This window comes from Taurulus bubalis (assembly GCF_910589615.1).
Source record: "Taurulus bubalis genome assembly, chromosome: 14".
NCBI classification, from domain to species: domain Eukaryota; kingdom Metazoa; phylum Chordata; class Actinopteri; order Perciformes; family Cottidae; genus Taurulus; species Taurulus bubalis.
In genome coordinates this window covers 6,845,524-6,867,809 of record NC_136602.1, presented here as the reverse complement: position 1 = coordinate 6,867,809, position 22,286 = coordinate 6,845,524, and the positions used below count along the sequence as shown (strand labels likewise).

The 22,286-nt window shown below is 41.3% G+C and overlaps 1 protein-coding gene across 1 annotated transcript in view; it reads right to left on the bottom strand.

Moving 5' to 3' along the window:
- The window catches only part of camk2g2 (calcium/calmodulin-dependent protein kinase (CaM kinase) II gamma 2), a 54,952-nt gene that overhangs the window by 28,263 nt on the left and 4,403 nt on the right, over positions 1-22,286 (bottom strand). Inside the window, exons 3-4 of the mRNA XM_079229326.1 lie at positions 3,979-4,038; positions 684-738 (exon numbers count right to left, since the gene is read on the bottom strand). Of these exons, the coding sequence (XP_079085452.1) occupies positions 684-738; positions 3,979-4,038 (115 nt within the window). The remainder of the gene's footprint in view (positions 1-683; positions 739-3,978; positions 4,039-22,286) is intronic.

The window sequence follows — 22,286 nt, the reverse complement described above, 5'->3', positions numbered from 1 at the left end:
TGTGCTCTTATTGGTGCTTTAACACCGTGGATAACACCAGTCCGTACAAGACTTGCATGTCTGTTTTTTTATTCATACCTCAAATACAAAACTGATGCTTTCACCAAATGGCAATAGACTAGAGTTTGACCTGAAATATTTTTTAACCAGAACAATTATATCCTAAAATCTGCCCAACACAATCGGTTAATCCCGTTTTAATGGGTGAAAAGCGCTTTACAAATATACATGTGCAGCAAGGTGGCTGTAACTATTCAAAACGTTATATTTAAATAGGTTCTAAGTTGTATGAATATATGAGTTGGGTAATATAAAACTACTGCTGTTTGCGATTGCTATTTGTTTTCTTGGGGAAAGTTCTAACATTTGGTAGAAATAAAGCACAATTACAAGAGAGGATGTGAAAATACTTCAGGTTTTCTCTTGCAGCATCAAGGTGTGTGGGGTTAACATGAGAATCTGGGAATTACATTTATAACAATATGTGAAAACTGGAAACCCAATAAACACCTTTGTGAGATCACAATTAAAATAGGGATTAATTCAAAAGTAGACTGAACTTTCCCATCATGGTGGAAAAGCTCAAATACTGTACTACTGTGTAAAAATGTCAAGGGTGTGTGTGTGTGTGTGTGTGTGTGTGTGTGTGTGTGTGTGTGTGTGTGTGTGTGTGTGTCACTTACAGGTCAAAGACAAGGTAATGGAAGCCTTCCTCTGAGATGCTGTCATGGAGTCGTACTAGCAAGGGCGAAAAAGAGAGACTTCAATTAGAAAAGTGTTTGTTAGGTTCAGACGACCATCGCATGGAATGAATCTTCTCTGTGTGTGTATGCGAGTGTGTGGTGCCATTACTTTTTTCAGTAATAAGTAGTGTTTGAGATTAAATTGCAGTTCTTAATCCAAGTAACACTTTGGGACTTTGACATTGGATGGTTGGTTTGAGTTTTCAAGTAAATTGCCCAATAATGCTTATAAAATAACCATTTATCATATTACATCGTTGAAGAATAATTTGAGAGAATAAAGTGCAAAATTGGCATATGTATTATTTACACATCCTCAAGACATCAAATACCTGCAACGTACACAACGTGAATAACGGTCAGAGTGTTTTCACAGGCCAGGGAAGGCAGGGTTGGAGTTTTTGTCTTATCGTCTGATGTAATATTTAATTTAATTCAATTCAATGTAATGTCTAATTTAATTCAAGTCTGTAAATTGTGCAGAATGATTGTGTTATTCTTGTTTATTATCATCTAGTTTAACAATTTGTGACGTAGGAGCATCTTAATTTAGGATTTGAACGTTTTACTTGCGTCACTATGCTGCTGCAAATAGCCTGTGTCCTTTTTATTGAGGAAAAACCTGCATTGAATGATTACCTATTGTTGATGTGGCAGACGATCAATGCATCATTGATCCCCGGCCAGTCGGAGCAAAGCACAAGAACCACACTTCTCACAAGGCAGCGCAATGTTATTATGGTATGTTCACAATCATAACCAACAGCGAGAAGGTCAAGTGATAAACGGTCCTTCCCCTGATCTGAAATGATCCACTCCGGGGCTGGGCAGCAGGTTTCTAAAGCCTGAGAGCCACCTGGCTTGTTGGCAACCTGGAATCAGCTTTTGGATGATAAAGTTGACTGAATGGTTGCCATATTTTAATCATCTATAATTAATGTGATACTGGTAATTTCATTTTTGGGGTTTTCTCTCTGTTACAGAAGCCCAAAAGCAGGCAGCGAACATGCAAACATTGACATACACAGAGGGGGAGAAAGCTTATTTTTGCAGCTGTTGCCAACAAAGACGACTTTTACCATGAGCTGTTTATAACCGGGAGCTCTCGAGTCGCCTCAAAGGTAGATTAAAATCCTGGGTGAAGGCACTCGGGTGCTTTAAATTAGGCCTGAAAGTGTTGGATATTACTCTTGTGTTGCTTCAGACGGCTTACATTTAGAGAAAAGAGAACTTGACATGCCCTCCCCTTGAGAATAGGATAAGAAAAGAGCAGCCGAAGGAGGAAGAGAAAGGCAGAATAGGACGATGACGAAGCAGGAATCAGGTGGGACGAAGAAGAAAGAGGGAATGAATGAAACCATACCTATTATGCCGTTATCATACCCTGCATGTGTGTGTGCAAGTATAGCTCTATAACACACAGCGCCAGACTACAGTATAAGACACTTTGCCATTTCCTTCCTTTCTCAAGGGCTCACTTCCTTTTGTCCGGGTTTTACACGCACGTGCACACAAACATGCACAACATTTTATTTTAGGAGTAAAAGATGTCATGAAACTTAAGTGTTCGATACACTTGGTTTGTACAATTATGATGTACGAGACTCAAACTTAACACAGATGTATGAAGACATCAACAGCATTTTGCCTACTTTACAATCTAATGCAGTGGCAACATTTCTTGCAAATTTGCCCCATTAAATTTGAAATGTTTGAAATGTGCCCATGGACGTACAGACAACAATCATCCGATTATGTGGATTCTGAAGTAAATTAAAAACATGATAATTCTCAGACAAATTAGAGATATAAATAGCATCTTCTCTGCCATGATTTATTGCACATTTATGCATGCTAATTCATGGTGGACACAGCCTGGAAAAGTGTAAGCCCCACTGAATCTATAAATCAGAGTAATGTTGGAGTTTCCAGAGTTATGACTCAGAAGAGGCAGTAAGCTTTGGCGCAATCTGTGAAAATCAGACGTTTATGGTTATAAAGTAGCTTGGTTGTTTTTTTAACCGCTCCAAAAACATTCTTAACATCGTTTTAGAGACTTCATGACTTCTTTAATCATGACTTTGTGCCGAAGTTCCAGAAGACCGCGACAGAAAATTGCTTCTGTTTGAGGTTTCAAAGACCGCAACCGTAAACCATATCTAAAGCCCGGGTAAATCCGTTGTATTTATACGTGTGGTTGATGTTGACAGCACTTTTTATGCGGCGTTAAACCTCCATGATTAGTTAGGACCATAAGAGGAACATGGACTTAGACCTCTCTGGAGTCTAACAAAAGGAGCCCAGTTTGAGGCCAAAAAGAAGAGTCATTACTTTTCTTCATATTGGGTTTTATCAAGAATTATAACACGGGTAGATCAAATCAAGCATTCTGATTGGTTGAGAGTGAGTCACGAGGTGTAGTTTATTCAGCCATAAAGTACTGTACAGCCTGTTTACATTTAGAGCGTTCCATCAGTGCGCACTTAAAAATAACAGGCAGATTTAAATTGCGCGACCGTTAGTTGTCATTTCAAGCTTGACAGTTACCAAACATGTTGGTGTAAACTTTGATATTGTAACGTCCACAGTAACGACCCGCAGACGTTGGTTTCCTTAACTTGCAGGTTTATTGCTTGAGTGTTCACAGTATTGCAACGGGGCTCTTCGCTAATGGTAACGTTAGCTCAAACGGAACAGCTAACAAGCTCACGTAGCATCCCCCACACTAGCATAACGAACGACAACACACACGTCACTTCCTCCCTGAAATGAGATGAGGAATGAAAAGGGTATGACCACAAAATCGTGATAATTTCCAGTGAGAGATAATTACGTCGGTAATTTCCCGACGCGAGGCAAGTTCTCTGAACAACATGGAGGAGAACAATGACGGAGAAAAGACGGACAGAAGCAGCGGGAGCACTTCTTTACATCGGTGGCTGCGTGTCATCCTCCACCTGCTTCCAACCGGCGATTTACTGACCAGGCAGTCAGTTTTATAGTCCCGTACGTGCGTCCCGTACGTGTACGGGACTATTTTCTCTGTTGCTGAAGTTCAAGGGTTTGCCGGCCCTCCGCTGCACGTCGGGCCTAACAACTCCCTTGAACAGTACATTATTGCACGACACAGTACTGCCTCTCGTACCTTATTGCTTAAGTAATACTTCTTAACATCCGATGTTCTGAATTAACAGAGGCGCTCCACTAATATACTTGGCTCTCACAAATTACTCACCTATGTTTGGATGTTTTAGCAGACGACAGATCCTTGCCTCCCGATCCAGTTTCTGGTGATCTGAGGACAGAAAAGACAGAGAGGAACCAGTGAGAACACCATTTCAGTGTCGAGAAGAAAAGCAAGACACTTTGTCGTCAGTGACCAAAGCACATGGGAAAAGAAACGTCTTGGAAACCCATCGAGAGCGAACACAGAAGAACTCAAAGGCAACATAAAAGTACACAACAAGAGCTGCATAACATTCACGCAGTTCATGTTGTTCAGTAGCACTTTTGCAACACAGCCTTCTGGAAACAGATTATTCTTCACAACCTTTTAACAGACACAGAGCTAATAAATAATACATAATTTGTTTTTGCAACCATTAAAACTTGATATCTTGTTTGGAAGGACTTCAGAGAGGCCAGCACTAGCGACTTTGTGAATTGATTAAACCTTTTATTTGATCTGTGCCGCACACACACACACACACACACACACACACACACACACACACACACACACACACACACACACACACACACACACACACACACACACACACACACACACACACTTCCCTTTCTCTCACCCCTCTTCTGCTCCTCCTACTCTATTCAGAACAATAGCTTCCCTCTAAACCTGCCATTTTGCAACCAACATCAAACCAAATTGAGCCGGAGGGGACAGCGGAGACAGGACGTCAACAAGGTACGAGACGCGGCGACACAGATGCGCTAAAAGGCCAAATCAGTGGCGGTTAACAGGCAGGCGGTTATATACTGTACACAAACACACACACAAAAACTCTAGCACAAGCTTTATGCACTTAGTGGAATTAGTCTTGTGGGTCCGTCCTTAATATAATCAGAGTCCAGATAATGATTCTCATGGCGAGGGGAGGATGTCCGTGTGTGTGTGTGTGTGTGTGTGGCTGCCTGTTTAGGACAGGCAGATTGGTTCTAGGACAGATACAGTAGATAAATATAATGGACGACATTTCCTGTTGCAGGGTGTCAGAGGTCTAGTTTATACTGGACACTCATGCCACCCACCAACTGCTAGACTCTGGGGACAGATGGGGCTGCTTATGTCGGGTCACATTATTTGGGCTGTGTGTGTGTGTGTGTGTGTGTGTGAGTGTGTGTGGCAGAATGGCACTGGACGTTTTACCAGCCTAAAATGTTATGAGCCCATTAAATGGTCGGTTGTCATCAGGAGCCTAGATTTACTCTACTTCCTAAATGGCTAAGTATCATATTTTGGTAAGCTGGATCACTGCAGGGAGCATCAACATTGTTAGGCGGGACATGTAGCGGCCGCAGTAATTATTACGGGAGCAAAGGAGGAAGTCATGTGATGTAGTAGAGCTGCACAGAAAAGAGGACTTTTTTTGTGTGTGACGTGCTTAATTAATGTATGTTAATTAAGTTACTGAACAAATGTAACCCAAACCTAACAAAGTATTTTTGTGTCAATTTACAATTTTAATAACTTTAAACAATTTCACCGTCTAAATAATTATAATGGTGGTGAAAACAACTGACAACGAGGCTGATAACATTTGAAATTGTGTCGTAATCCCCCGTCCCATCAAAGGCAGTCTTATGAGAGATATATATCGATGCAATCATTTCCAATACATAGTAATCAGCTGATTATTTGCTCCTTTAAATCGATTCACTTTTTTATAAAAATCATTATATATAGACACCACATGTACAAGTGACTCAGAGGTGACAAATGTCATTTGTTAGATCCCACAAACGCCATCTATGATGGAAAGCAGCAAAGAAATGCCACAGTGTGTCAAGAGTGACTGGCATTTTAGTCACTATCTAATCTTTTTGGAAACAAGAGGTGTCTTGTTAAAACTTGTCAGGAGAAAATATGTGAGGTGACCCAAGTTCAACCCTGGTGAGTCAACAAACTAGAGCTTGATTGATTAGGAGAGCTATCAAGATAAAGTGTAGAAAACAAAGTTGAATGGAAATGGCAGTCAAGACATGGGATCTAATAATCACACGGGTATACAGGAAGCAGCAGTTATTGTCAAAACCAGAGCTTGCACACTTAGACACCACTGCAGAGGAAACTCATCAATAACTAATCAATGAACCCAGAGAATAGGGCGGAGGTAACCCAGAGGTTAAAGAAGGCTTCAGTTTGTTCATACCCAGCAACTAACTGCAAAAACAATGGCAGGAAAATGAAATAGGAAATACTTCCTTCCTTCACAGCGAACACCGAGGGGCCTTTAGAGGGAGCGGAAAATGCAAACTATTGTATAAATATGTAATCTGTGGTCTTGCGGGCATACAAAGCATTCAAAATGTATGAAAATGAAATTAAACTTATGTATCTCACATGGCACTGGTTATGATGAGGCTGAGTTATACAACTGACATAAGTGGTCTCTCCTCAGTAATAATTTACTCCTGCTTGTTCATGGTATAGTCAATGTGGAAAGCATTACAAGCATTCTAGCTGATGTTATGTGCATCCTAAAATTCTAATTTTTGCTGGTTCGGATCTGTTGTGCTACGACTTCAAAAAGGTGTTTTTTAAAAGCAGTGAGAGACTCGGTCAATGAGAGGAGATGTCAATCAACTCATGAATGATTGGCGGTATAAATGTTTGCACATTGCTTTCCTATTAAATCCTTCACCACCAACAAGCTCCAGCAGGAGAAGACAGGGAGGCGTCGACATCCCAAGTCTGACCCACAGGGCTAAGCCAATCAGCTGCAGCTTTTATCCCGCATGTCTCTGTACACAGACATGCGTAGGCCTATTCTGTTCAGTTCAATCGCAGTGCTTTTCGTTTAGACCTCATATACGCACAAGCTTTATCCTGACCAGTGTGTTCGGAGGACGAGGAATCAAAAGCTTTCTGCAGACATTCCAGAACCTTCTTCCCAGAGCCATAATGGGCTATTTTGGCTGCCTGTATTCTTAGAAGTTGGCTCAGCCTGGAAAAATAGTATTATTTTTCAGTGCTGGCCTGAGATGACGGCTTTATTATGCTTGTGATAGCAGACAGTCTTGGCAGCATGCTACTTAGAGACACTCGAAATGACTGAGTTGCAATGGAAAGACGAGAGAACAAGCCCCGGCTTCAAAAGGGGACAAATTGTATAGAAAAGAATAGAAACAAGAGAAATTGACTGAAGATTAGCAGAAGCTGAACAGTGTCAAGCACAGAAGGTACCACTGTTAAGAAATTGCTGGCTGCTCTTCGTTATACAAAAATATAATGTTTTTCTATAAAATCTGCACAAAGGGTGAGTTGATAATCAAAATCATATCAGATTAATAGAGCGGCATTATAGGCCCTCAAGTGATATTGCTACTACGGAATAGTTGTGCTGCTCCCTCTTAGTCGACTAAGACCGAAACTACTGGTTAGTCAACTTCGAAAGAATTATAAAATTATGTTTTATAATTTTCTTTGTGCCGCCTTAGTGCGATTGCTGGGCTACACTGGTATTTACATATAAGGATGAACTGGTTTGCAGGTTCCTTGGAAACTTTTCTATCGTCGTAGGCTTTGAAGTCGATAGAGAAAGAGCCAAACTCATAGCCTGCCTTCCCCACCCACACACACATTCACCCACTCACTCACACACCCCTTTTACAGCTTTCCAGAGAGATGTAGCGGCATCATATTGTCTGCTCCGTAAAGCACAACACGCAGCACTTAGCGCAATTGGAGTGAGTGATGAGCGACGGCGTGGCACAACATATTCATTTATCCATCATCTCTAGACGCTCTGAACAGACTGGAGCAGTGGGTGAAAGGATGGATGACGCCTTTCAGCCCCAATCTACTGTTTGAATGATCCATACCTCCTCCACCCATGTACAGCAATGAACGTCTGCCTGCATATATTATATGTATTCCAGCACATTTACGAGCTGCAACATCGCTCATATATATATATATATATATATATATATATATATATATATATATATATATATATATATATATATATATATATATATATATATATATATATATATATATATATATATATATATATAATATTTCACCTATTGGTATGCACATACTAGCTGATTGTTTTAGTTTGTCCTTGTTTTCAGCTGTATTTCTATTTCTGTTGTAAAAACAAACAGATTCTGATTCAGGGAAAGACACACAATATGTTACACTAACGGAGCACAGAGAGTAAACACACAAACAGCCCAAAAAATCTCTGACATTGTTATTTTTCTGACAGGTGGTCATTAGCCGGGGTCACGCTTGTCTATTCAATGTGACTTTTGTCACCCGATCGCCGCAGGACGCATTAACTGTCAAGTGTCGGATGTTGCTCGGACTGGGATCCAATCAGCCAGACCACATGCCGAACTGGCCTGGCTCACTTTGATTTTGGATCTCAGTGAGGTGTGGACAACATGTGGACACAATATATAAAACACGTAGGTCTCCATCATCTTACCCCCACGAGGACAGCAAAGGAAAGAGAGGAGTAAAACCGTGGGTGGAGCAGAGCTGAGACCTGCTGTCTCAGTCCTGTTAAGTTACTGCGGACATTTGATAATTTTACTGCTTCAAAACAAAAGCATTTAAATAAGGGGAACTTTTATTGTGAAGAATTAATAGGGGATCTTATTTCTCAATCAAAAATAAGTCTACTCTTACTGCAAAGAGGAATTCATAGGATATCAAACATGTGTCCACGGCTGCTAGACACACATCCATGGACACACACGCGGACACGGCTGAGTTCTAATCTAGTGGATCCAATCGCAAAAGTTGCATTGAGAAGACAAGTTTAACCACAGCTGGTGTTGTGCTCTGCTGCAGATGTTCATGCAGGTGTCAGCGCGTGTTCTTCCTCTACTTCCTGTTGCACAAAACTTCCTGTCAACCAGATATTTTCTCCACAAAAAAACAAAAGAAAAGAAAATGTAAAATATGTCATAACCTGGCAATGGCACACCACTGGGTTTCAGAAGCAGCAGCAGAGCACAGGTCATAACGGCAACTAGCAGCTTTTGAATAGTCGGGGTGTCGGTCTGCACCGCGTCAAAGTCCCCTCTCCTCGGGGGCTGCCGGAGAACAAGCAGAGTCAACAAAAGACCACGGTTGGCATGTACCGTTCTCCATCTGCTGAGCCGACCTGGCAACCTGCACCATAAGCATAGCAGGACATTAGCATGAGGACTCGCTGATTAGACACAACCAGCACACACAGAGCAGCTTCTCCATGCGCAGCTGCTTTCTTTCCAAAGTAGTCGCATACAACGTACAACTGACCCAACAACACTGTCACGGTATCTTGCCCATGTTACTGAAGTCCCTCCTCAGTCAGTTCTGAGATACATCGGACAAAACAAACTCCGTCTTCTAGACAACAACAACAATATCTGTAACAACGTTTGTGTTGTTTAAGAATGAAACAACAATAATTATTTCCGAAGCAAAAATTAAATCAGCCAAACAACCAATAGATGGTGTTTTTGTCACATTTTCACACTTCAAGAAGTATATTGTATTAGAGTGCATCTATGTGCATTTCAGTGACTGTTAATGTGTACGTGTTGTTGTTGCTGCACACATTGTTTTTTTAGAGCAAAGCCATTAGATAACCTAGTGATTCCCTTTAAAGTCTTTAGTGACTTTCCAGACAGGTCAATGAAAACTAAAAGCATTTCTCTCAGCTTTGTTTCCTACCTGCGCACGCACACACACGCACACGCACACGCACACACACACACACACACACACACACACACACACACACACACACTTTTGGAGGCTCTCAGTCCTTCTCAGAAACAAACACATGAGATGAAACTGGGTGTGTTTCTGACCAGAGCTACAACATTTTTGATGAATATAATCTGATGTGGGTTATGGAGCTGCGGCCGTATACAAGACTGTTATCGGCAAAAAGACGATCACAACTTCTCAGTGACAAAAGTGACAAAAGTGACGCCCTATAATCGTTTGCCAAAAAACTAAAAAGCGCGGAACCCAAGACTGAGCATTGAACCATAATTCCAAAGTACATGTTGTTAGTTGCATCTCTCTCGGATCAGTGTTTGTTAGGGAAATCTAGTCTTTAATCAAAAACACTGTGTGTGTGTCTTGATTGATCTCTGCAAGATAATTAGAGCTAGAGCTTGTAAAACACTGGAGGGTAATGTCTTTATATCTGAGGGCATAACAGGATGAAAGGAAAACCAGCTGATATGAGATAAATGAATGACAGACTGACAGAAACAGACCAACAGACAGACTTCGGGTCAGCGTGGCCTAGAGAGCAGACGAGACTATAAATAGATCCAATCCTCCTCCGGCTTACAGCCCTGAATCACACTGACCTGGCCCGCCCCGCATCACCAAGCAGAGGCACAATGAGACAGAAAGTGAGAGACGTAGGCACAGAGACAGACTGACAGATGGAGGCGTACAGAGAAACCAGAAAGGCAGAGGTGAGTTTCTGACACCAATCACCTCCGTTCCTGTCACAGCTTTCTCCATCCACAAGTCAGACGCGTCCCTTCGCTGTGAGAGGTCAGTCTGATGTCAGTGGGCCAACGCTAGGCTCGTGTCTCCGACTCAACGCCGGCGGCGTAGAGATGGAAATACGACGCGGAGAAGATGACAACATGGGGAACGATAATGCGTTGATAATGTCACGATTCTGGAATCCAAAGTATGACACTTGAAGCTATAACCATTAAACAGCACGGGAGTAAGCCAATGCTTCCTTTATTCTCCATCTTTCAGCTATTTATAGCCAGTCGGGACATGCACCCAATCCTCAGGATCCCGCACCTTTTCCACCCCCGAACAGACACTGTTTTCACCTGTGTGCTCGGCAGTATGCTAATTAGACAGAGACAGACACCAGTTCTGCTCCACTGGACCCCCGAGTCAAGAAACAGGAAAAGAAAAAAAAAGAACAAGACAAGAGTCTACAGCCATGCCAGCAGCTCTGTGAGGCTGTATTTAGGCACAGAGGTGCTTTGAGAAAAATGCTAACATCAGCATGGTAACAAGCTTAAAAGCTCTCCCTCCCTATCTCTCTCCCCTTCTCCCTCTTCCTCCCTCCCTCCCCAATATCCCTTGTGCTCACAGGGTTACCCGTAAGAAGCAGCCAACTGCAGCATTTTCTCACCTGGCGACATCCCGGAGTGTTTGGATGAACCTGCTGCCTGGTGGTTTTGGTTTACAGCATACAGGGATGCAGAATTCAAACCGCCTTCATTACTTTTAATGCGGCCGTCCTGACCTTTTGCTTTGTAACAGCTCCACACAGCTGTGGAAAATTACGTTTTAATTCCCACTGCAAATTCTCCCTCAATGCTCCGCGTCTGCAAAATATTGTCGTCCAAGTTTAAATTGTTCTGACCTCGCGGCTGCTCCCGGTCGTTTCAAATTTCGCTTAGTTGCTCGTTTACATCGCGAAGAGCTTAATTTGTGATTATGAGAGCGGGACTTTGACGGTCATTGTTCTTTCATGCTTTTTCCTGTTCTCAAATTTAGGATGAAAAACAACCGTGCATGGATCGGTTGGTGTCTGAAAGGTTGCTCAACCAAAACATGAAGTGACACTATGTGTCCTTCTGTTCACCAGAAAGTTCTCAGTTGTGCATTATATTCTGCATGTCTACTGTGTGAGTTAAATTGAGCAATGAAATGAAGCTTAATCTGACCTTAGCGGAGCCGCTGGGAGAGGCCAATAACATCAGGTTGCTTGTGAAAAGAGTCTGTGTCTCTCTGCCAGAACCCCATTCCAGCGTTTAATTAGAAACGTTCTCTCCGACCAACAGGATAACAAATATGAGAACGGCTTCACTTCCTTTAAACCTCCTCCTGTGGGGAGATAGACTCTTCTGTATGATCCGAAAAGCTGGGGGAGTTTAACGCCATGTGAAGAAGGCAGCAGTAACAGAAGCACTCGCCAGTAGGATGAAGATATCGCGATGGAAAGAGGTTATTTTGGGGCTCCTGACATTTGCCTGAAAGGGTGCTGGTAACTCTTTCACACAACAACCAGAGAGAACATCCACTGACATTAAGATAAATGCTAATAGCTGATTAATATAGCAGTAATTAATAGCTGGGACGTTTTAGTTGATCAGTCAATAAATAGAAAATGAATTGCTAGTACATTTAGATTGACATTACAATAGAAAAATGCAGCCCTACTTGATCTATCTAACTGGATTATGTGTAATGTGAAAATTTGACTTTCTTCGTCGAATATGGTCAACCCTTTGGATCCCAAAACCGCTTTGAAAATACAATCAAAAAGCAAATTCCAATTTTATTTTTTAAATAGCCGACACTGCTGTTCAACAACAACAACAGTAAGGTGACCCATTCTTCGTACAGTGGCAGCGTTTGCATTTGTGACTTCTTCAGAGTAAAAGTCCTTTCAATGAGTGAAGTGTTTCTTGGCGAGCTGATGCAGTCAAGAGTATTTACTACACACAGCACAAACATGGGTTATATGTCAATGCTGTTATGGGATAATCAAGATAAATGCTGATGACACAAGACAAGGCGGGAAGGGGCCGGCTCTCCAAAATGAACCAAACTGACCACATAACTAATCATTCCCACCTTCCAAGGTTATTATTGTCCCGGGGGCATTCAGAGAATATCCAAAACACATGTGTTTAGGACCACAGTGAATTCCAAAAACTCTTACAAACATTTATTAACAACCCTTACAAATCCATATTGTATTGGACATGTTACGGCCTCCTGTTTAAGAAATGGAGATTATGACCTTTTGGTAGGACTAGATGAAAAGAGATTCACCGGATAAGTAGAAGAATTTAGATCAAGATACCAACGCTGCCTCCACCAATAAAGGGAAATATTTTCATATTAAAAAGGTATTTTGATATTGTGTAGAAACCCCTTCGTAACCTTCATTTTTCATTAACCTCCCTCCCTAGGGGATCATAGCTTGTTTTATGAAAAAAAGTCCAAAACTGCTGTATTTGGATGTATTGAACACCATAAGTAATGTACAAGTGAAATATATAGTTTGGTACGTGAGAAAATGCAAATGTCACAGATGTGCCCCAGTGCAAATGTTGGAGACCTCGCCTGAATGTTCTCTGTACTAAACAGTCTCTAACTTTGTTCTGCTTCACTTTATCAAAGTCAACCTTTGCAGGGAGAATGTTCACATATTGTGTTATGATTTGGGAGAGCTTTAGACCGTACAGCTGCGTCATTTCAACGAAATAATTACCCTGAAAGTGCTGTTTTTCTAGGCGGACCTGAAATCTTTTCATTTTTGCTGTGTCATCTTCATCATCTTCGTCATCTGAACTGAGAAAATCCTCTTATCATCTCAGCGTTTTTGTCCGATGACCCCAAACTAATGTTCTTAGTCTTACTGTTCTTTCAACATAATGGATCAGAAAAGCTGCAAAAGTGTGACCGCCCTTCTCACGAGTGAAAGTGAAAACACTGACATCAAATCCTCCCCAAAAGTAACAACCCTTCTAAAAGACAACAGCAGACACCTGTGGTTCACTTCTTCAGTCCCGTTATCTCAACCGCACTGTGGCTGAGCAAATGCACCGCGAGATTAAAAAGGTAAATTAGATTCATCACAGCTACTCTGCCAGCTCATCTCGCCAAATGGCACAAAGTACATTTTAAAAGCTTACCAGCAGCATAAGCGCTGAGTGAGCTGTGACCCTGTTGCTAGTTTAAATCATTAGGTTGTAAAAATGACTGAGTTCAAAAACATTAATTCATACTAAATTAAGAAGCCATTTTATTACCGCCATGGTTTGAGTCATTCATCTTCACAAAGCAGCCTGAAGCATGAGATGTTGTGGAACTATATTTTTTAAACACATTACATCATGTTAACTGGGTGATAATTACAACAACAAAAGTATTTAATTCACTAAAGATGTGCTATTTTTGAAGCGTGGAGTCAAGACTCCTGACACTTTTTTTATACCAAACATCCTTTTGTCAGAACAGATTCAAAGGCTCGATGACTCATTTTAGAGATAGATTCTTCATTTATTATGTCAGGGTTAAAGGGCAGGACTTGTGCTAGTAAACAGTACATTCTCAAATACTTGCAGAGGCCTCTATTCACCTCAACTGCAGAGCAATCATTTAAAACAGGCTTTTATTTCTAATCCACGTCCTCCTTTTACTACTCACATTACTTTACTATTTCACTACATTGTAGCTATAATCTTCCCTGTTTGATCAGTTTTAATTTGCTGTTTGTTGTTCCTACAACTCGTGTTTACCTTTTTTAAACAGCAGAATAGTGAATATGACAATTCTATTATTGTCATTCATTTTTTCTATTTTGTTCACCTCATCGACTGTCATTGAAACTCAACATTTCCTCCACAGGTTAACATTAACAGCATTCCAGCAGCTCAAAATGTATGCTATTGTGTTGCATTGTGGGTAATGTAGCGACAGATTTTGATGAGGAAGGTGCATGCAATAAAAATATAGAAATCTCTGGTTCTGCTGCATCGATTTGATCCTTTCTTTAGTCCAACACCGTTAAGGAAGTACTGCTGGTGTGGAGCGATTTATTACCGTGAACAATTTGTGCACCAATATTTTTATTTGACTTATTTATAACCAACCATTATTTGTAGCAATGCATAGTACACTTTATGCACTCAGTGAAACTGATGCAATACTGTTGTCATATTTGTGTGCCTTATTTTATATATTTTTCTTATACTATTAGCATTTATAGCAATGTTTTTTTGTATTCTTAATTCTAATTCTAATTTGTTTTACCTTAAGTTTATTGTAATTCTGTGTATAAGGAGGACCTAGCAAAATAAGCTTTTCATGGTAGTAACTGTTATCTGTGCATATGACAATAAAAAATATCTTGAATCTTGTGCTGGCCATATTTCAACAACGGCTGAATTCAAGGTATGACAGCAAGTGTTTTCTAATACCGCATGTTCATTTCTCAGTTGAGACAAGCTATTGGCTCCAAATGCTCAAGAAATGTGTGTGATGATGACACCCAAACTCTTCCTAAGAATAGAGCTGGAGGCAAATACTGGCACCTTTATCCCTGCACATAAATAACACTGTGCGGGTTCCCGGCCTTGATGTGTCAGAGTCCAGCTTTGATCCTCGCTCAGTGATAACTAATCACTGATGAGCGGCTGTTCCAGGGCGACATGCTTCAACCCGGACAATGACCAGATCTGAGAGTTGTTCAAACACACACACACACGCACGCACGCACACTAATCTCATGGTTATTCCCTAAGAGAAGGGATAATGGCCTCTATTGTGTGTGGAGACTGTCAGTCCTTTTGGTATGACATGAAGCGACACATGAACACACATCCAGAGTCCAGCACAGATTTATTGCAGCCAGTAATGCCGTGTAAAGAGCGACAGCTGACGTAGATCATGTCGGACAGCTGAGCAGTGTACAGCCTGTGTGAGTTAATCCTTATCAAAAGCAAATAATTATAGTATTTTTAAATTGCCCGGTCTGCTCTCCAAATCCTACCGAGCAGCCACAATGTTTAATATTTATTTTGGAGCTTGTGGAACAACCGTTTGTTGTCCATGCAAAGATCGGCCTCGACACACAGGATCCCTGTATGGGTTTGACTTGACACAGTGCAGGCTGACAACGCTTTGTGCGAGCAATGAGCTGCGTGTGCTGTTATCACATTTGTACGAGTGTGTGTTTTTTTTACATCGTTTTTATTACCGCATAGGTTGAAACGGATTAGTCCGCTTCCATATACAGTTTATCGTCGTCACTTGCCAGTGATTTAAACAATCACCGTTTATTTATATTTCAATTCAGAATTATTGCGCCGCTGTTGAGGCCACGTTTAAAAATGTTTGGTCGTAAAAGGATTATTGGAACGGGTGATCCCCTGTTATTGTGGCGGCTCATCTTGTAATTATAATCCACTGGCGATCAAGTGGAGGTTGTGCTTGAATTCAGAAAACCTGCGCCCCCCACAACGGCACCAAAGTGTGTCAAGACAGCAGGCCCTTAATGGGATTACCGTGAGAAGACTTTTATTAGGAAAGGCTGATTTGATTTCAACCTCGGAAGCAGACGCAAACGCACCAACTGTGTTGGTGCCGTGCCAGTCGACAGGAGTACACACTCCAACCAAGCTCCATTTAGCAAATGTATTGGGATACTACAAGCTGTGGCTAGCTTTCAGCAGGGATTATCACACTATTTTAACTTGGCTAAGAGCCTGCAAGGCAGGTGTCAATTGTTAAGGTGAAACTACTGACCGACATAACGGCCAGGGCCCCACACACGAGCTAAAAAAATAAACTTGGCTCGTCAAACATCGTCCTCTCGAGAAAACAGCGACCCTGTGCAAAGACATGTTCATATAAATGGAGATAATAATGGTGAACCAATACCATGTTGTGTGTGCATATGCTTGCACATGTACGTTTGTGTTTCTGGTTATATTATTACACAACAGTCATTATATTGTTGTATACTTTTATACAACAATATAATGATTAGATATGCAAAGGGACATGTTGTAGACAGAACCGTCCGTTGTCAGGATGAAAATAAACAACATTAAAAAGAAGATTACTGAGTGAAATGAGAGCAAGTGCTGTAGTGAAAGTAGTTGAATCAGGCCGAAACAGTGGGTCCGAGCAGCCAATTAACCGATCTCCAAAACCCCAGATTTGTTTAAATGTCAAATTTACACATACGTCTGGATCCAAAAAGGGATTTAGGACGGTGAGCGTGTGTGATGAGAGATGGATAACCCCCTGGCATGTCAGAAGAGCTGCAGACACGCATGTATACACACAAACACACACAAAGCTGGATTTACAAAAAATGTTATTGATATTGATGTGTAAAAATTAGGTCTAAAAAAAAAATTTCATTAGCAAACAAATAATACTGATGTAGTTTGAACGATCAGTTTTTTTGGTTCCAGATTACTGCTCATTGCCACACAGATGCTACAAAAGACGATGAAAACGGGTATCTTCGAGGTTGTAACTTTAAAGAAATACAGCCATTTTTCGGGGTAGAAATCTGTAAAACCCAAGAAGAGTTCATCTTCACATTTTGCTCACACAGTAGGCAGTGAATTTGTTCATTGTGAAACCAAATGTTAGGAGATTTAGAAGGCAGAGAGGTAGAAAGAAAGAAAAGCAAGAGACTGTTGACGCACATACACTGACACACACACACACACACACACACACACACAGTCACAAACATTATTGCTGGCTGCGTCTCCCATGTGTATGCCCAGCTTTATTGCTTCCAACTGTGGCAATAAATAATCTCAATAAAACCCTCTCCATTTAAAGAACAGCAGCATTGCTTCACTGTTGGCAATTTACTTACCTGTAAACCCGAGGTTTCCCTGGCTTTCCAACTCAAAAGGTGGGCCGCTTCTTTTTTCAAATGTTTTGATGCACGTTGAGTGCAAGGGGTGAATGACACTTTAAAAATATAGTATAGCGTGTGAGAAAAATAATCCCTCTCAATCATCACTTATGAAGCATATTTTCTCTTTTCTTATTATTTTGCTATGTTTGAGACGCTTCTGGGTGTCAGCCAAGAGCATTCGGGTCATACGAGGGGCTACCTCTCTTCATTCACACTCTAGATCACTCGACCACTGCTGTTCCGTCTCTTTGTTCTTTTTCAGATGTGACGGACATCACAGGAAGCAAAGGGCAAGTGGCTGTCACTGCAGCATGGCCTAAAAGTCTGGGCTGGTTCATGAACACGCCTGATGGGATGTTGTGTGTGTGTGTGTGTGCTCTGCTAAAAAACTTTTCCATAAAGCAGCCACACTAAAAGGTGCATGCACACACACGCACGCACCCGAGACTCTCTAATGTAATGTAATCCAATGAAGTGTTGACAGGCTTTGAAACAACGCTAGTTTCCATGCAGTGACGACCACAGGCAGAATGGATGTGCACACAGTCGGTCTGCAACTCAGGTGTTTCAAATTTCGGTTAATTTCCAAATTGTTTTTGAGAACAATAGTGAAAAGTGTTCTAATTTCCAAGAAGCCAAGCTGACGTCTTAAAATACTTTGTTTTATTCAGAAGTTCAGTTTATTATTGTGTATGACAACTACAAAAAAGCAGCAAATCCTCACATAGAACATGTTTGGCACAGCTCCCTTTCTATTTGATGTTACATTAAGTATATTGGGGGTTTGCTACTGTACTTTGTGTTATTATCTGACAATTGATGACCCAAAGAACAAAATAAGAGAATAAAAGATGTAAATAAAGCGTTTGTGCTATTATGTCTGACTTTTTTTCTGCAAATATTGCACAGCAGAAAAAAAAGCAACGTCAATTTGTTTTTGGAATGAGGTTTATTTTTCTGAGCATCAACCAAACTAGTTCTGCACAAACGGGTTCAGGTGCACCTATATTTAGAAAACAGCAACACTGAGGCTCCGTAGTCCGAACCAAGAAGGCAAACTTCATTACTCCTTTCAACCTTGACAAAGGCAGCGCAGACTAAAACCACTCCACTCCAGCTCCACAAAATAACAATAATAAAATAATCGCAGGAGATTTGCATGCCCCCGGTGTGTATTGACCTTTAACATTACTATCTTTATTTACATTCCATACCGTTTCGCTGCAGTCACACAGACTCTTGGGTTCACTTTCTAGTGACACATGACTCCACTCAAAAGTAACAACCAGCACCTTGTGTCTATGTCCAGCACGACAGTAAATGGCAAATTACATTTTTATTCAAGTTGGCTCCCTCATGATACCACATGCTTCAGACAGGGGGGATAACAAACGGCAGAGAAGAGAGAAAAAGAGGGCAAGATGAATGTGACAGGAGCAGAGTCCTGGAAAAACACACTGAACCTTCACACACACACAGTTTCAAAGCCTTGATAAGAAAAGAGGAAGTTTTGCATGCTGTGGGAAGACTAACACCATTCAAGTGCTACAGCGATTTGGAGCGTATAACCCTGACCGTCTCACTTTCCATATCTACATCTTTCTCTTTCCATATACGACTTTCTCCCTCATCAAATATTCACAGTTGGTCCCATGAAACATTCACCGCGCTGCTCTGCTACGTTTATCTGCCCTCCGCCAATCAGCCTACACCAGGCGCACTTCAAGCCAACTAAAAGCTTGAAAACACACACACACACACACACACACACACACACACACACACAGTCGTCATAGGCGTCGTCTGCCTGCATGGTCTGCGTTGTGGCAGCGCAGATGACTAGCAAGAGGGAGGAAGAGGTGGCGAAAGAGATAAACAGACAAAAGTAGGATAGGAAGTGTTGCTGAGGGAGACTCATGAAAGAAAATGAGATAAAGAAAGGACGAAATAGAAGAGGACTTTGAGGGTCCACTCCTCAGCTCTTGTCCGTGTTCAGTGAGAGCAGAGCAGCCTCGCACCTCAATAATTCAACAGCGGGACGAGTGCCGCCAGCCTCTCCCCTCCTTCCTCTCTTCCCCTGACATCACAAGGCCTCACCTAATAACAGTGCAACTAAAAATACACTCCCTTCACAGTGCCACACAATAAGCGACACATAATTGTCGCTAAAAATAACATGAAACACCGTCGAGATGGATCACACATCAACAGGGTTTTCCCTCGGGTGTTAAAAGCGGTTCGACAGAGAAAACGTTAGTCGTGGGTTTTTTTCCGAGCTGGCTCCCATTTCAACCAATCCAGCTGACCACCCGGGCCCCGCAACAGCGCGCAACATACACGGGCAAACGCAACCCGAAGCTTATTTTTACACTTCAAGTCTATTTCCTCCTTTTTACTACGTAACCGCATGACTCCAGTGAATGTGTATTGGGCTCTGAGCGCTGCCAAAAGGCGGGTGACCTACATTCAATACTGTGCCTGAATTCAATTAACTGATATTCAATTAACTGCTGAGAAAAGCGGCAAGTTATTCACATTTGAGAAGCTGCAAGCGGAGAGTTGTGGGCATTTCACTGTTTAAGAATGCAAACTTGTCCAAAGTCAAATGTAGGGGCAAGTTTATTTTAAGAAATTACTCGGTTATCGTTTGAGTAAGTGTGTTTGCAGGTTTGTCTTCTGTGATAGAATACTGAATATTCTTGGGTTTTGGATTGTTAGTTGGACAAAACAAACGTCATCATGGGATCTGGGGAAATGTTATGGACATTTTTATTTGTATGATCTCTTAAAGACCAAACAACTGTACGCTTAAGTGGTTGGCAGATAAACCAATAAGAAAGTGATAATTAGTTGCAGCCAAATAGATCAATCTGCAAAGAAAATGTGCAGAGGACACCTAAAAGGAATTATAACGCGAGAATGATGAAGTGAGGAAGCCGTGTTCAGACGCCTTCATTTCAATGAGTTGATCATCAGGCTCCAGCAAAAAAAAAAGAAGAAGAAAGTAAGTTGAACCAGGTTAATTGCAGCAATGCAAAGCAATGACATCTAGAAGAGGATTGCAGTCGTCAATCAAATGTGCAAGTACACATTCCTAGAAGCTACTTCAGAGAGTGAACCAGCCGGTTCAATTGTCTACCTCACAACTATGGGATAGAGGTATTCATTATTCATTTCCAGAGATGTAAAACATTCCTATCTTCCCATAAACTACTGTGCAGTGTTACCCATGGTGATGAGAATATAACCGGCTTCCCTGGCTTGTGTTTTACGTCCTTACTGGAACCTGTAGCAACACGCAGGCACTTGAGCCAGCACACGCTTTGGTGCGGACGAGTGTAATTGCTGGCTCACAACTTCAGTGGTTAACAACCAACAGGAATCCTTCACATGTACATAGTTAATCCTGCAATTTAAACCAAAAGCCAACTGAGCAAAGTTGCTCTAGTGCACAGTGTCATTCTTATTTATTTAGTCGTATTATTATTTTATATTTATTTGTTCATTTATATTTATTCTTATTCTTATTTTATTGTCAGGCTAACTGACTGACTGTTCAGTGTTTTTGGTTCACACTCAGTGTTGTTTCCCCTTTCTGCAAAAAAGCTCTCAAAACCAAATGTATTTATTTATTAAATGAATAAAGATTTACTGCAACATCATCAACGGATGCAGTAAAAGCAGAAGATGTAAAGAGGCAATGATGACAGTGAGCCTTCTTAAATGGAAAGCTGCAGATGAAGGCTGACTGGGCAAAAGAAAATGCTGATTTGCTAATATACGTGTAGATATGCAAGGTTTGTTTTTTACACAATGAGATGCGCTACTATAACAGACATCCTGTAAGAAAAGAGATTTGAAAATACCATCTAAACTTCCTTTTATTGTCATTTTAAAATCTAACCACTGACTTCTGGTACTTCATCTTTGTGCAAACTGGATTCCTGGCTCTGCATAAGATGTACAGAAGTCATGGCTCATCAGAAACAGATGGTCTCCTTCTCTCTTTTTCATCAGTGTGCACAAAGCATGCGAGAGACCTTCCACCACTAAAGTAAAAGTACCATAAATTTATGAGCACACTTCCCTTCTCAACTTCTGCTTCCCACGACTTTTATGAAGCCAACGCTGACGCCTGAAGCCAACAATAAGTGTCACCATCTACTTCTCTAAACTGATGCTAAAATGAAGTAGTACAGCATCAGCAGCTTTCAGAATGAGAAGCCTTGGACGGCAGGAACAGACGGTATTTGGGGTATAAAAACGACACTTTCACCGTTTTGTGGGTCAGATTATTTCTAGTCAAACAATCAGCAGAGACTCCAGGACGTTACTGTGACTCGTCAAGAATTAACCCCCAGTAAAAAGAGTAATTGGGATTTTTACTCTTTACAGATTAAACAAACAAGATATAACACGAGTGAACTTTAGAGCTGCTGGTAGGCGGCTTTACTGATTTACTGGAGATACCTCACGCTGTCTCCAGTCTTTATGCTAAGCTAAGCTAACTGGCTGCAGCTTTAATATGAAAGCTGTGTCAATCTTCTCATCTGACTGTCACAAGGCGAATGAGCGATGAACGATTTTCTCAAAATGTCGAATAAAAGATAAACTGCCAAAACACTGAACCTTAAAGTACATTACTTAAAGCTATAAATAAACTGGACAGACTTTTGCTTTTCAAAGATAAAATACTATCACGGCTCACTAATGAGGAAAAGGTATCCATAATAGAAAATATAGTAGATGAAATTAAAATCACAACGGCTTAAGTGTGTTCTTAACAACGTGTGCCTGTGAACGTCAGTGGAAGTGACAGACCACGTGTGCATGTGTGAGTATCTGCTTGAGCGACTGTGCGCATGCATGTGACGCCACATGACCCAGCCGTAACCGC